This window comes from Bombus pyrosoma, linkage group LG7 (genome assembly GCF_014825855.1).
Source record: "Bombus pyrosoma isolate SC7728 linkage group LG7, ASM1482585v1, whole genome shotgun sequence".
Lineage (NCBI taxonomy): Eukaryota > Metazoa > Arthropoda > Insecta > Hymenoptera > Apidae > Bombus > Bombus pyrosoma.
Genome location: NC_057776.1, coordinates 17216001 through 17229461, shown reverse-complemented (window position 1 = coordinate 17229461; position 13461 = coordinate 17216001). Strand labels below are relative to the sequence as shown.

General features: G+C 38.5%; 1 protein-coding gene across 1 annotated transcript; it reads left to right on the top strand.

The window, feature by feature from the left end:
• Window positions 1-1408: 1408 nt before the first annotated feature.
• Window positions 1409-11821, top strand: LOC122569052 (titin). Its single transcript, XM_043729515.1, has 9 exons — window positions 1409-1783; window positions 4342-4721; window positions 5514-5736; window positions 5819-6106; window positions 6318-6445; window positions 6538-6710; window positions 7004-7376; window positions 8012-8450; window positions 8853-11821. The coding sequence occupies exons 1-9, from the start codon at window positions 1702-1704 to the stop codon at window positions 11111-11113; spliced, it is 4347 nt and encodes a 1448-aa protein (XP_043585450.1). The 5' UTR covers window positions 1409-1701; the 3' UTR covers window positions 11114-11821.
• Window positions 11822-13461: the final 1640 nt, after the last annotated feature.

Sequence of the window (13461 nt, the reverse complement as noted above, 5' to 3'; positions counted from 1 at the left end):
TAATGTATAATGCAAAAGCATTTTATTTTTCTCGATGGCACGCGCGAGCGGCAAGGTCAGTGACCGGCGTTGACCAAACAGCGTGAAAAGCAAGGTGTGCCTTCGTAAATATAAGCGTATGATACATTCCAGTGGGAGTATCGGAGAAAAAAAAAGACAAAGGGAGATATCGACTCGTTGGAAGCGAGCACAGGGCGTAAGAATATCGGGCAGTGACGTCACGAACGCGTGCACTTCTTTACGTCACCGGAAATGCAGGTTCGCGAACGCTAGGAGGACTGTTTCTAGTAAAAAAATGAGGTTATGGATGCTCCTTATGAATTTTAAAATTTTCCACAGAGGAGGATATAGCTAGAGCTTAATTTTCATAATTTTTCCATATATGACGTTATTATACGAGCCTTTGAACGAGAAGTTGTACCGATTAGTCAAATTCACCTTTTATTAATTTTCTAACCTCATTATGTAAATAAAACAATTAATATTCATTTCTCAAGCGACGAATGATTTGATGATTTTCTCATAAGTTCACTCGTCGCAACAAGATAACATAAACGATGATAAATTCTATGGTATTTAAAAAACAGTATTTGTAATATAGCCACTTTTCTGTAGTTGTGAATTTATGGAGGTGATCTGTGTGGCTTTCGAACGCCTCGTATATTATAAAATCATTGAAACTGTGAATAATGATAAAGTAGAAATTCAACAAAATTTATAATGTATTCTCGTTATAATAACAGGGAATAATTATCGTCAAAATTATCAAACGCTTCAGTAACTCGAACTTGAAAGCAACAGCATCGATCTATTTGTCGGACTTGATTTCTTTCATCACTAGAATTGCTTACGAATATAATACGAAACTTGTACCAAAGAAATCAGAACAAAGGGTATGCTTTAACAAAATACATAACGCATGGACGAACTAACCTAACCCAAACGTTCGACGAACCTCAGGCGAAATATTAAAACTCAGAAAAATCTCTACAGAACCTTCGTCCCTAAATTTCCAAAATATCGATCAAATCATCCCCAAAAACACTTATAAAAGTCGTAAATTCCCAAAGAAACGCGTTGCGTATCTATATTTCCACAAAAATTACAAATTGGTCATTTTAAACACTCTGACGATTGTACTCTTAACTCCCGCGTTCCCAGGAGGTGTCAGCAACGTCCGGTCATGTTCACCGAGGAGACACGTTATATAACTCGGCAACAATCGAAACAGCCGATTTCAATCACCGTAGCTACAGAGTCAGCAGTTAAACAGCGAAGCTGTGGCTGTTTTCATAGGATTTCGAGGGATTTCGGACGAAAACAAAGAGGCCAGATACAGTGGGACAAAGATAGCTCGAGGAGGAAGCCCGAAGAGGCTGGCGTCGCCACGGTCGTCGGCCACGAAGAGGTCCGGCAGTGCTGCACCGAGCCTCGTGCTATATCGAGCCGAACACGTTCTTCCTCTCTCTCTCTTTCCCTCTTACTCTCTCGCGAGTTCGGTTCAGCCATCGTTCGAGAGACAGTTCGGGGAGACACCTCGAGGGCTTTCCCCACTTTCCTCGACCGATCACCACGGAAACTCTCGGTCGATCGATGAGGATCTTTCGACGCTCGATGGTCCAAGAACCGTCGAAAAACTGGCCAGGAACGGAGTGATCGTCGAGCCGGGCTCGACGTGGAAGAGGAAGAGGAGTAACGATCATGGGCAACGCCACCACGAAGAGCCACTACTCCAAAAGTCAGCCAGTCTCTGCCACTAGGAGACCACGTTGGGAGGGATCAGGTAGACACATTGCTTCTGTGCAAACGCGTTTACGTTGCTTGATCTGTGCCGTCTGATGACTCGCGAACCGATCTCGAGGGATGAGATCGTTAGAACGCGTCATTTGGAACAGCGACAACCGATCGCCATCTTGATCGAGACTCGATAGACGAATAAAAGTTTCTAGTTTGCACATGATGCATTTCCATAAATTTTCTTTGTCAATTTTTTGTTCATTTAGTTTAGAACTTTTCTGCCGTGAATCGGACTTCTCGAATGAAATTATGAAGGGTTCAGGAGGTGTTTGAGGGGACGTGAGATATGGTGACTGTGGGCTCTGTGCGGTGACACAGAGCTTCCGGTAACGGTGTGGCGAGTGTGACGATGCTCAGTGTGCCTGTCTCTCGATTGGCTTGCTTCGATAGTGGGATGATAGCTAAAATTAGGCTGCTTCTGCCGACAGATCTGTCATGCCCGCGCAACGTTTGAGTGATCGGTAACGGACGAGGAATTAGGCTAATCGGCAAGTTCATTAGGTCAGTGGGATCGTCGATTTTCTACATCACGTTGTTACAGAGGGTGAAATGTTGATCGATATTGGAAATTGTTGATACAATTGGTAGAATATCGGTGAAATTTTCCGTGATAGTCTACGAGAGACTGTATCTCTGTCAGTGGCAGCTTCTATGGAGGTTTATCCGAAGATCGTGTATTTATTTACTATCAAATCAACCGGTTATCCAAAATTAACTCGTACGCGTTGAGGGCGTTTATTTTAATAGCCGATGGTGGGTCGGTTAGCGATGGGCAGGCAGCGTGGAAGGAACAAATGAAAATACAATCTATCGGATGAAACATATTTTTGCCTACTTTGTATCATGCTTACCAACTATCTGTGAGGAACAGTGAAAATCTACGTAATGCCCCTGTTAATTAATCTCTTAAAGATAATCGCTTTCATTAATACCTTACTTACTAATCTTCTATGACGTATGTGTGTATGTTTAATTTTTGTTCGGTTCAAATATTATTTTAGAAGATGTATGGAATATTAATAGAAATAAACGTTTCTAAGTGGGTAAAATCCTTTGACGAGTAACTAACTTTAACATCTAATACCTACGTATGTATACATCATTTTTCTCATAAAAATAAAATCTTTCTTTTTATACGCTTGAGGAATTCATTCTTGGAAAAATATATGTACTCTCCCCAAAAAGTAGATTTTAAAGAAATCAGTTTGATTCTTAGCATTTGTAGCATAGCGATACGTGTTAATCAAATATTACAAATATTAAAATTTTCTAAACGATTCAATTTTTTCCAAGGATTATAAGATTCGATTTATACTTTCAACTAAGTCGTTAACAACTTAGTATGATGTTTAACATGGCTATAAATGATCAATTAAAACGATCAAGTATTTACAATTTCTTTCTGTTCTTCTTTAAACACATGCTCGATGGTAATTGATTGTCACAACATTTAGATAGACACAGAATCGATTCAAAGACGATAGGCACGTTGTAAAAGAGCGCCGAAGACACGTCGAGCCGGTGTCCAACACCACAGGCTCGCATAGTTTTTCTCGACCTGAGGACAACGAAGCAGCGGCCCCAGGATTGCCAAACACTTTCAAATTTTATTTTGGGAGCGCCACCTGCGGACCTGTATTAGAGAACGTGTGTTCTACGCATATGCGAGCATCGTTCTGGCACGTGCGAGCTTTCTGTGAACTTATTAACCGAGGAATTCTTTTAAATACCATCATTCAGGCTAATGAATCATTTCCTCAAAATATACAGCAACTCTCATTGTTTTTCACTTGTAATGTAACCAAGTATTATCAAAGTAAGAATAAAAGAAAAATAATTCACAACATATAGATGGACGGATAGCAGGTAGCCATGTTATGTTCAAAATAGCATATTAAGTAAACAAACGTTTTGAAAAAACGTGTTGCCCAATTCCACATGATCCGTCCCCAAAGTTAGAAGAAAGATGTAAAAACGAATTTAAGGAATCTGATGAAGTTTTGACAAATAATAACATATTTAAATATACTCAATGTTGAGGTTATGTAAAAATGGGATAACTTAATGCGTTGTGTTTTTAGAGTTACAGGTTACTCTAACGATTTCGATAGTCGCTAATGATTCTACTAACGATAAATATTAACCAAACTGGTCCACGAAAAGTGACGTTATCGAAGTAAATTTGCAAACTTAACCCTGCGACATTTTCATCCATCAACGAATCCGCAAAAACAATTGATTTTTATTACCAAATATAATTATTCACAAATTATTGATCGCCAAACAAAGATACGTATTTATTCGTACTTTGTTCGAAATAACAGCACATTATCTTTTACTAATTATTTTTAAACTGTAACTGCAATACCCTTAAGAATACCAAAGAGAACTAACAATAACTTATTAAGAATGTCAAGGAGAACTAATAATAAGTTATTAAGAATATAAAAGGAAACTAATAATAAAACTCAAACAATTCTTTTGTTAAGCATCGAATAAATGACATGAAAAAGATACAGAAAACATTGCTATCCGTGATTTTAGGGCTTCCGGCGCCACCAGGAAAGCCAATTTTGATACCAGGAGCAGACGAATCGCAGCCGGATGTGGTCGCTATTCGTTGGGAGAGGTCACCAAGTAACGGTGGCTCGGCCATTGTCGGCTATTTGGTCGAACATCGAAGGCTCGGCTCGCAGCACTGGGTACGCAGCACACCAGGGCTTTGCACCTTTCCGGAACTGACCTTGAGCGGCCTCGAACCAGGATGGCGCTACCAATTCAGGGTCAGGGCTCAGAACGCGGTTGGTTTGTCTCGACCCAGCGAGATCTCGGATCCGTTGACTGTGACCTTGCAGAGATCCGCTTCATCCGCGCCCCACTTTGACCTTGAAGTCAAGGACACCACCGTGCTCGAAAATGAGCAGGTAATTCTTTCAATTGAAACTAAAACTATCAAAAAGAATCTGTCGTTCTTATAATTAACGAACTAAATGTGAACTTAATTGAACAAATCTAACGCTGACTTTTATTCCAATACAAAGATGATTGAGGTTAGGTGCATATCTCTCTTCATAGCCATATTGGGTTGTTGATAACATATAGTGATTACAAAAAGTATTGTCCCACCGTTGTATTTATTGGCATTTCACCTATCAATTAATTAGATCAAAGTATATGAAAATACTCTTACACACCTGTAAAGTTTTGATATTATAAAAATGAAACGTGGAAACTGATAAAGAAACACTTGCTTGGAAAATAAGAGTATACACTAATATTGTACTTTGGTCACTGTAACTTTATCCTTGAATTTATATCTTTCCAATTTCCAATTTTAACGAATAAATTTTGATCACTTAACTCGGAAAATTGTATTGCACAGCAGAGATATTGATAGGTATCCTACAATTCTCGACAGATTTTTGAAGCTCTAGAACAGTGAGAGATTTAATCTTAAAGATAAACGATCTATTATACACAGAGCATGGGAAGATATGGCAGAGACGAAGCTACTTACGTACGCTGTATCATTCGGACCCTGATAGTTCTAACGATAAATTGTTCTTAACGCGATAATATTCTAACTTTTGGGAATAGATCCTTTAAAAAAAGCTCAAGATACGTAATTGATTGATCGACTGATTTATTCATTTTTGAAAATAGATCATTAATTACAATAATATTAATTCTTCTGCGTTGTTTGTTTTTATTTCTAGGCTGAGTTCGTGGTGCGATTTACGGGGTCTCCGCTGCCAAAAATCGCATGGTTCAAAGATGGCTTCGAGATTTTCAGTAGCAGGCGAACAAGGATCATCACGGACAGTGGCAGGAGCGTTCTCCTGATTCATCAAACCGCGCTCAACGACGAGGGAGAAATAAAATGCACCGCCACTAACAGAGCTGGTCACGCTAGTACCAAAGCGAGACTAATTCTAGAAGGTTTACAAATCGCTTCCTCTGTTACGAGTTAATTAGCAAATCGGTATAAAGTCAAATTTTAAATTATATTTCTTAAAACTAGCACCACCAAAGATACGACTTCCGCGTCAATACGAAGATGGTCTTCTTTTCGAGCAAGATGAAACAATTAGATTAAAAGTGTCATTAGCTGGAAGACCTGCAGCGTCGGTGATTTGGTACCACGACGGTGAAGTGGTTTCAAGTGACGAAAGACACATTTTCGAAACGATGGACGGTGAATCGATCCTGAAGATCCCTGATGCTAAACGAATTGACAGAGGAGAATATACTGTTAAGGCGATAAATAAACTTGGAGAGGATACGTCGTCGTTTTTAGTAACTGTAACAGGTTGTTGTTATAAATAAATCAATATAGATATATTATTTTAAGTTATTAGAAATAAAATTGGGATTACTTTGCATTGTATTCTCATAAATAAGACAAGTGTTCTCTTTGTAATCGAAATAAGTCAATTATTTCAATTTGGTAGAAATGTAAAGTTGGAATTATGTTTTCTACGAAATTTTTAATGTGAAATAAATTGCCTTTGCGATTTTAGATCGACCCGCAAGACCTGGGAAAGCGACAGTCACGATGACCTTAGGGAGATCGGTTACACTGTCGTGGACAGAACCAGAAGACGACGGTGGTTGCAAAATTGGCACATACATCGTCGAGTACTATAGGGTTGGTGATAAAGAATAATATTGGAATTGTTTTTATAAAGATACAGCTTAGCCTTAATCGGTGATTTGTTCATTTTAAAAATTATTTCGTAGGTCGGTTGGGACGTGTGGTTAAAGGCAATCACGAGTAGGCAAACCAAAGCAACGTTGTCCGAGTTAATCGAAGGATCCGAGTATAAATTTCGAGTGAAAGCGGAGAATCCGTATGGCGTGAGCGAGCCCAGCGAGGAGAGCGACGTAATCTTCATTCCAGATATAAAAAGAGGGTGTGTTCGTTTCACAATTAAACGATTAAACAAAGTAAAGTTATTTGGAAACATAATACTCACGTTGCTCCCATTTTTATAAAATTTTATTTTATTTTTTGCAAATATTATCCGAATGTTCTGAATAAAGTACCATTTTTTGGAGATGGAATATTCACGTTTTCTTTATAAAAAAAAAGAAAAGTGCAAAGTGGAGCAATGTAAAATTTACATATATATTTCACAATTTCTAGACATAGATAAGACTTCTGTGTTACTAATTTTAGATAATAAATATTTCTTCGATTGTTCAGCATAATGGCGCCCTCGTTGAGCGGAAAGTCGCAGAGTCATAGAGAAATCAGATCGCGAGAGAAACGAGAAGTCAGTTTCGCAGTGCCTACTCAAAGAACTAGAAGCTTAACAAGAGACGAGGCTCGAAATCGGGACGAAGATGACGACGTACCTTTTGGACCAGCTAGTAGATCGGTATCAGCTCAGAGACTCACAGGTCGACCATCCAGAGCCGATAGTAGGGTGAAATTTGCCTTGGACACGGTAGACAATTCGGAACCACCACCTGTTCCTCCGGCCAGGTCGAAGGATCATTCCATTTCAAAGGTTGAAAACCAGGTTGGAAATCACGTGGTTCGTTCGAGTGTTGCTATGGATCTACCAAGCACTGAGGCAAGTGTCTTTTTTTTTGTTTTTGTTTTGTATTGGTTTTAATTCTGATACAATTCTCGAGATTTTATATTTCAATCTTGTTCTTATTTCAGAAATATTAAAATAGCTTTTAAAATATTCTTTGAAAACCTGTAGCATAAAACTGGCACGAAAAATTGTAAATAGCAATAACAATTCTTTTATATTTTACTGACGATATTTTATTTTTTAAGATAAGAAAATTTGAGTCAGAAATCCTCTGATACATGTGAGGAATGTCAATTGCCATAACTCTAGCCGTATTCTTAGATATCTTTGTATAAAACTTTGTGAATTTATTATCTACTTTTAAAAGATATATCTCTGGACCTAACAAATTCATTTTTCCCATTATGTGAAGAAAAATACTTCAAAAAATAAAATGAGAACAGTAAGGAATGAAATTTTTCGTTTCGGAAAAAATCACCGAAATATATTTCTCATATTTTTCTCTGTAATCTCTGTGATGTGTATAAATACAGTGATAGTAGATTTTAATATAAACTAATAAAATGCTGTTATAATTGGTATTAAAATATTAATAAATATTTAATTCTAATATTTCGAACAAATTTTATTTCGAAAATAAATGGAAATTTTTCTTATATTTATAACAGAACTCAATTCAGAATAAGGAGCCTCCGTCAGTGCCAGTAACCGTTGCCACCGTAACAGTAACACCACCAGAGATAGAAGAATCTAATAGACGGTTAGCGTACAGAGAATCACGATCTCGATCAGTTTCGATGTCCAGAGAACGTAGTATGTCACCGTTGTCTATGCCTAAAATTCAAGAACAACACGAAGAAGAATTTTCTTCAAGTTACTCACCTCTTCGTTCATCGTTGAGTTTAAATTTCAAGAACCAAGAGGCGATCGTCGACGAGCCACAAATCGTTAAAAGTCACTCGTTAGATGATAAAGCAACATCACCTACCACTCCTAGGGAGGATGATGATACTGTTATACATGGAAGTTCAGAGTTTATGCTAGTTTTATACCCTCAAGATCAAGATAAGAAACTGGAGGATATCGTTGGAAGACGAAAGAGTTTAGGTGAGATTATAACTGAAAACAGAAATTTATTTCATTTCTATAATAGTATAGATAAAATAATACGAATTTAAATAATATCTTCAGAAGCAATAAAGTTACATTAGGTTTCAATACATTAAATATCTGATTTTGAAGAATTTATACTTCGTTCAATCCTAGAAAGAGATTATATGAATGTTAAAAATGTTAATATGTGAAATAGAATGTTCTCAAATTCAGAATGACGTCAAATGACACATTTTTAAGGACAAGAATATCTATTGGAAAGGAAGGGTTTAAAAAGATCGATACATTAAAATTGTGATATCACTAATTGAACATTTCCAACATTCATTCTGAAATTTTTATCGCTATTAGGATTTAGAGCAGTAAAATAATTCAGAGTAATTTTTCGATTCGCAGAAACGCCGCAAATCGCAGGGGACATCATAGAGGACATCGAAGACCTGATACCGCCACCCATGTCTCTCTCCCTCCCAGAATTATTCAGCGTGGAACACCAAGTAGTCGAAACCCTCCGGGAAGCAGTGAGCTCCACAGAACTTCTTCACGAACGTGCCATGGAACGCTTCTATCGTGCAGTGGCAGCCGAAGAAGCTTCCGAAGTAGCCAAAAGAAAGGTGCAAGTCGAACGATTAACCGGAGAGCTGGCCGCAACAATGGAAACTAAACCAGCCACCGAGACAGAAACTGACATCTTTAAACGACGACTATCCAACCCTACTGTCACTTCGCCAATTCTAATGAATTGGCAGTCAAAGAAAAATCGCAGGAGGCTAAGCGAAGGCCTACCAGAAAAAATTAAAAGTCCATTAAAAATACTAATTCCTAATTTATTGCCAGACGTCGAAGCAATGTCTGATCCCAATATACTTAGCGATTCAGAGAATCCAATTGTCACTTCATGGGGGCTGGACAAGCCAGAAAACACGACCATACCACTGCGCAGGTGGCACGACGCCAACATACCATTGGTCGAAGAGAAACCACCAGAAGAATCGATACCCTGGCAGCCCAGCGCCAATGGAGATACTCCGCACAACGAGAAGATGTTCCCAGACACCTCACAAATAGATAATTTGTCTCCGATATCGAAACAAACCTCACAAATAGAAGAAAAGACAAAAGAAGAGGAAATAGAAAACGAGGAAGAAGAAAGTATCGAAACATCTGAAGAATCATCGGAAGAGGTCAGCACTGCTGACAGTGAAGACCTGAAGCTTCTGAAGACCAGAATCCTTGGCAGGCTGGTATTGGAAGAAGAAGACACGTATCATCCAAGAGGAAGGCCTGTTCCACACGTGGAACCGGAACCACCACCAATTCCTCCACACAGGATACCTATTTTAGATGTCACACCACCAACGCCTCCCAAAACAGTTTCTCCTGTATCACCAACTACTGTTGTTCCCAAATCTATACTGAAGAAGCCTAAAGAAGAACCGATTCCACTGAACAGCTTTGGTAGACCGATTCCTCCTGAGAAACCAATTAGAAAATCACTTCCTCCGAATGTTCAAGCTGTGAATAGGAATGAAGAAGAACAAGTAAAGCCACCAATCACATCTGAGCCTCTTAAGGTACCTGTCATGTCCGAATCAGACACTGACAGTGTATTATCAGCTGGCGAAGCTGCGAAGAATCGCAGAATCCAGGCAAAGGCAAGGACCACTACACCGGAAGAAGAGGTCGACGAGGAAGATATCGAGGCACGAATGGCGATGGTTAATCACTATACCGAGATCGTCAGGGAACACTCCAATCGGTTTAATTATAGAAGCTCGGAGGAGAAGAGGCTTGGAGACAGTATAGCTAGTTCTAGAAGATCTTCGTTTTCCGAGGACCAAGATTTAAATCAGGTAAAGGATCGTGCTGTAATAAGCATGATCTCTGAGAAACTAAATGGAAGACAGGACGTTAAAGAAATTCAACAGGTTCAACAGACGAAAGAGACGAAGAAAAGTGAAGTTGATAGACAGGAGAAGTCGCAGGTTAAAAGAGGTGCTGGTTCTCGAGGAACGACTCCAGCTAGGGACACGAAGCCTGTAAAAGAGAAACGAACGAGTAGACCAAGTTCAAGGAGCCAGTCACCTATATCAAGGTCACGAAACGTGTCCGTAGAAAGAGGAGTTTCTTCAAGGTCCTCCTCCAAGACCAGAGTCAGAGCTCCGTCACAAGATAGAAGACCTCCTTCGAGAACTGGCTCGGAGGAACAACGATTTGTCCGAGAGAGATCTGTCGACGAAGGTCCTCGTCGATCGAGGAAACCTTCTTCGAAGGCATCTTCAAGGTCTAGTTCTAGAGACAGGAGTAGAGCCGAAACACCGGTGGAATTGAAGATGGAACGTTTACAGAAAGCTCTTGAGAGTAAGAAGTATAGGTCTTCCAGACGTGGGTCCAGTGCAAAGAGAGAGTATCCTGAAAAAGCTTGGCGTGAGAGTCGGCTGAACGAGGAACAATTGGCAATGGAGGCTAAGCATAACGTTAGGTCGATGGTGGGATATATAACTGACCTAACTTTATTATTGGCGGCTGTTTATGTTTATTTGTTTAAGAAGGAGACTATGGCTATTCCTTTCATCGCGTTGTTGCTCTATAGAAGAGTGTCGGAAGAGATTAAGGGAAGAGTGGTGGAAGGATGGTGGTTCAAACGAAAGCAATAATGACTTGTTTGTATATCTGCGCTTCGCGACAGAAAATTTCCAATAAAATTCGAATGGATTCAGAACCAAAGGAATGATAAAATATGCGATAGAAATTCACGGAAATTTCTATATCTTTGCAATAGAAATTGGAACGAATTCGAAGCCAGAGCAATGATAAAATCTGCTATTGAAATACGTAGAAACGTTTGCAGTTCGCGATGGGAAATTTAGAATAAGATTCGATTGGATTCGAACCAAAAACAACGATGAAATTTACAATAGAAATTTGCAGGATTGTTTGAAGCAAAAATTCGAATGAATTCCAGTGATGTTCTAGGAAAAATTGTTATAAACGCGGAAGATCAAAGTATCGAAGAGATTCTCAACAATTTTCGAAAGCGAAAATTGCTGCAAAAAAGGTGATCGTAGTCCGAACGATGATTATTCGAAGATCAAATTCCTGACCTTCGATGCAGCGTCATTGCAGCGTGCTGATTTAAGTTTGTAGACTTCGAGATACATCGTGGCAATCGTGCCTTGGTTTTAAGGAGCCAATCGTTATATTTCATTGAGGAATTATACCAAACGAGTACCAAAGATAATAGTATATTTTAAGAGATTATATTTAACGACAATGGTATATTATTATTGTTATTATTATTTATTCCTATTTATTATGAATATTCTTACTCGCAATAAATGTGTACATAACTGTTGAATTTAAAACCGATTCTTTTCTTTCTTCAATTATCCTATTCCACCTGTTCCTTATTTCAGTGAACTGATATAATCATCGTTTAAAATGCAATTATTTCCGAATGTTGTTGTACACGTATGTTACGTCAATATTTTTAATTTGTACATTTTTGTGTATTTTTTTAAATTTTTCGCGTGAGAAATACCAGGAATGATTGGGAAAACTTATCACATCGAAATATTTATGTACACTAATCTTACCATACTGACTTACCATACTAATCTAGCAGAAAGCTACTTCACATCGAATCATGACCACGACAATTCGCTGCTGGCCAAGAATCTGTCGTTCCTTATCTAATTCTGACACTCTACGTTAAGACAAAAGCGAGCCTTAAAATCAAAATCCTGATAACGGAAATACCATTATTTCTATTTAAATCTTATACGTTCAAAATTTCTTATCGAGTGGATCAAACAATCACTGACGAAATTGTAAAACTTGTAGAAAAATAAATAATAAATTTATAGATATTTCTTTCGTAAAGGAAGATATTATAAAATTCACATGCTATATCGTTAGACAATTGATATTCTATGTCCTAAGCCAAACATTTTATGTTCCTTGAAGATAACATTGCACTTCATCGCTAACAATACGCTACTATTTAACAAGCGAATCATTTTATCTTGGTAATCGTCAATCACTCTCTTTGCGATTCATAAATCACTCTTTTACTGTTATTGCTGATTTACATTAGCAACAGACACTGTTGTAGCGTCCTACTAATTTGCTTATACGCTACAAACCAACAGTTTAAAGTCACCGCGTGTTGCAGAAAATCCAAGAATTTCGAAAAAATGCCTTGAAAGATCCATTCGTCGAAAATCTATTCAAATAAATGAAATTATTATTTCCAATAATAGTATCGCTCGTGAGCTTCGCACCATTAGAAATACGCAACCGTCGAGTTGTACCGCCTCGATGTTGCAATATTACAACTATGTTGCATCGTTTGTTTGCATCAGGCCTAAATCTACCGAAACGCATATGCAATATATTTATTAGCACGTAGTAGCATCGCCACTGTGAAATCACAACAACACCGCATCAACACCGAGTCTAAGGTCTAGCGCAGACGAGCGACGACTGCATGTTCCGATCCCCGACATTTCAATTTTCCATATTTTCATTTTTAATATCTAACTTTTCAACATTTCGTGTCTGTAATTTTTGAACCTCCACCATTTAAACCACCATTTGAAATTCAATATTTTAATCTCTACACCGGAAGCGATCTTCAACACCTGAATCTTCAATTTTCCATCCAATCTTCCTCTACACAAACACACGTACACACACACACCGCAAGAAAACAACGTCACTAAACAACAAATTTTCCTCAATAAATCGCCCGAAATGAAATTGAAAGAGAAAGGAGAACGACGTTAAAGAAAACCAAAGGAATAATAAAAAAAAAAAAAGAAAGGCGAAGACGCAGCAAGATACGGGACAAGTTATTCAAAGATAAAAAAACAGCGATGCGCCGGGTTACATCAGGGATAGATAGGAGGCCAAAGAAAGAGGGGTATAGAGGGGCGTGCCGATGGAAAGGGGAGAAAGGGAGAAAAGAGGCGTTGGGGCCGAACGCGTGTTAAACGGCGCATGT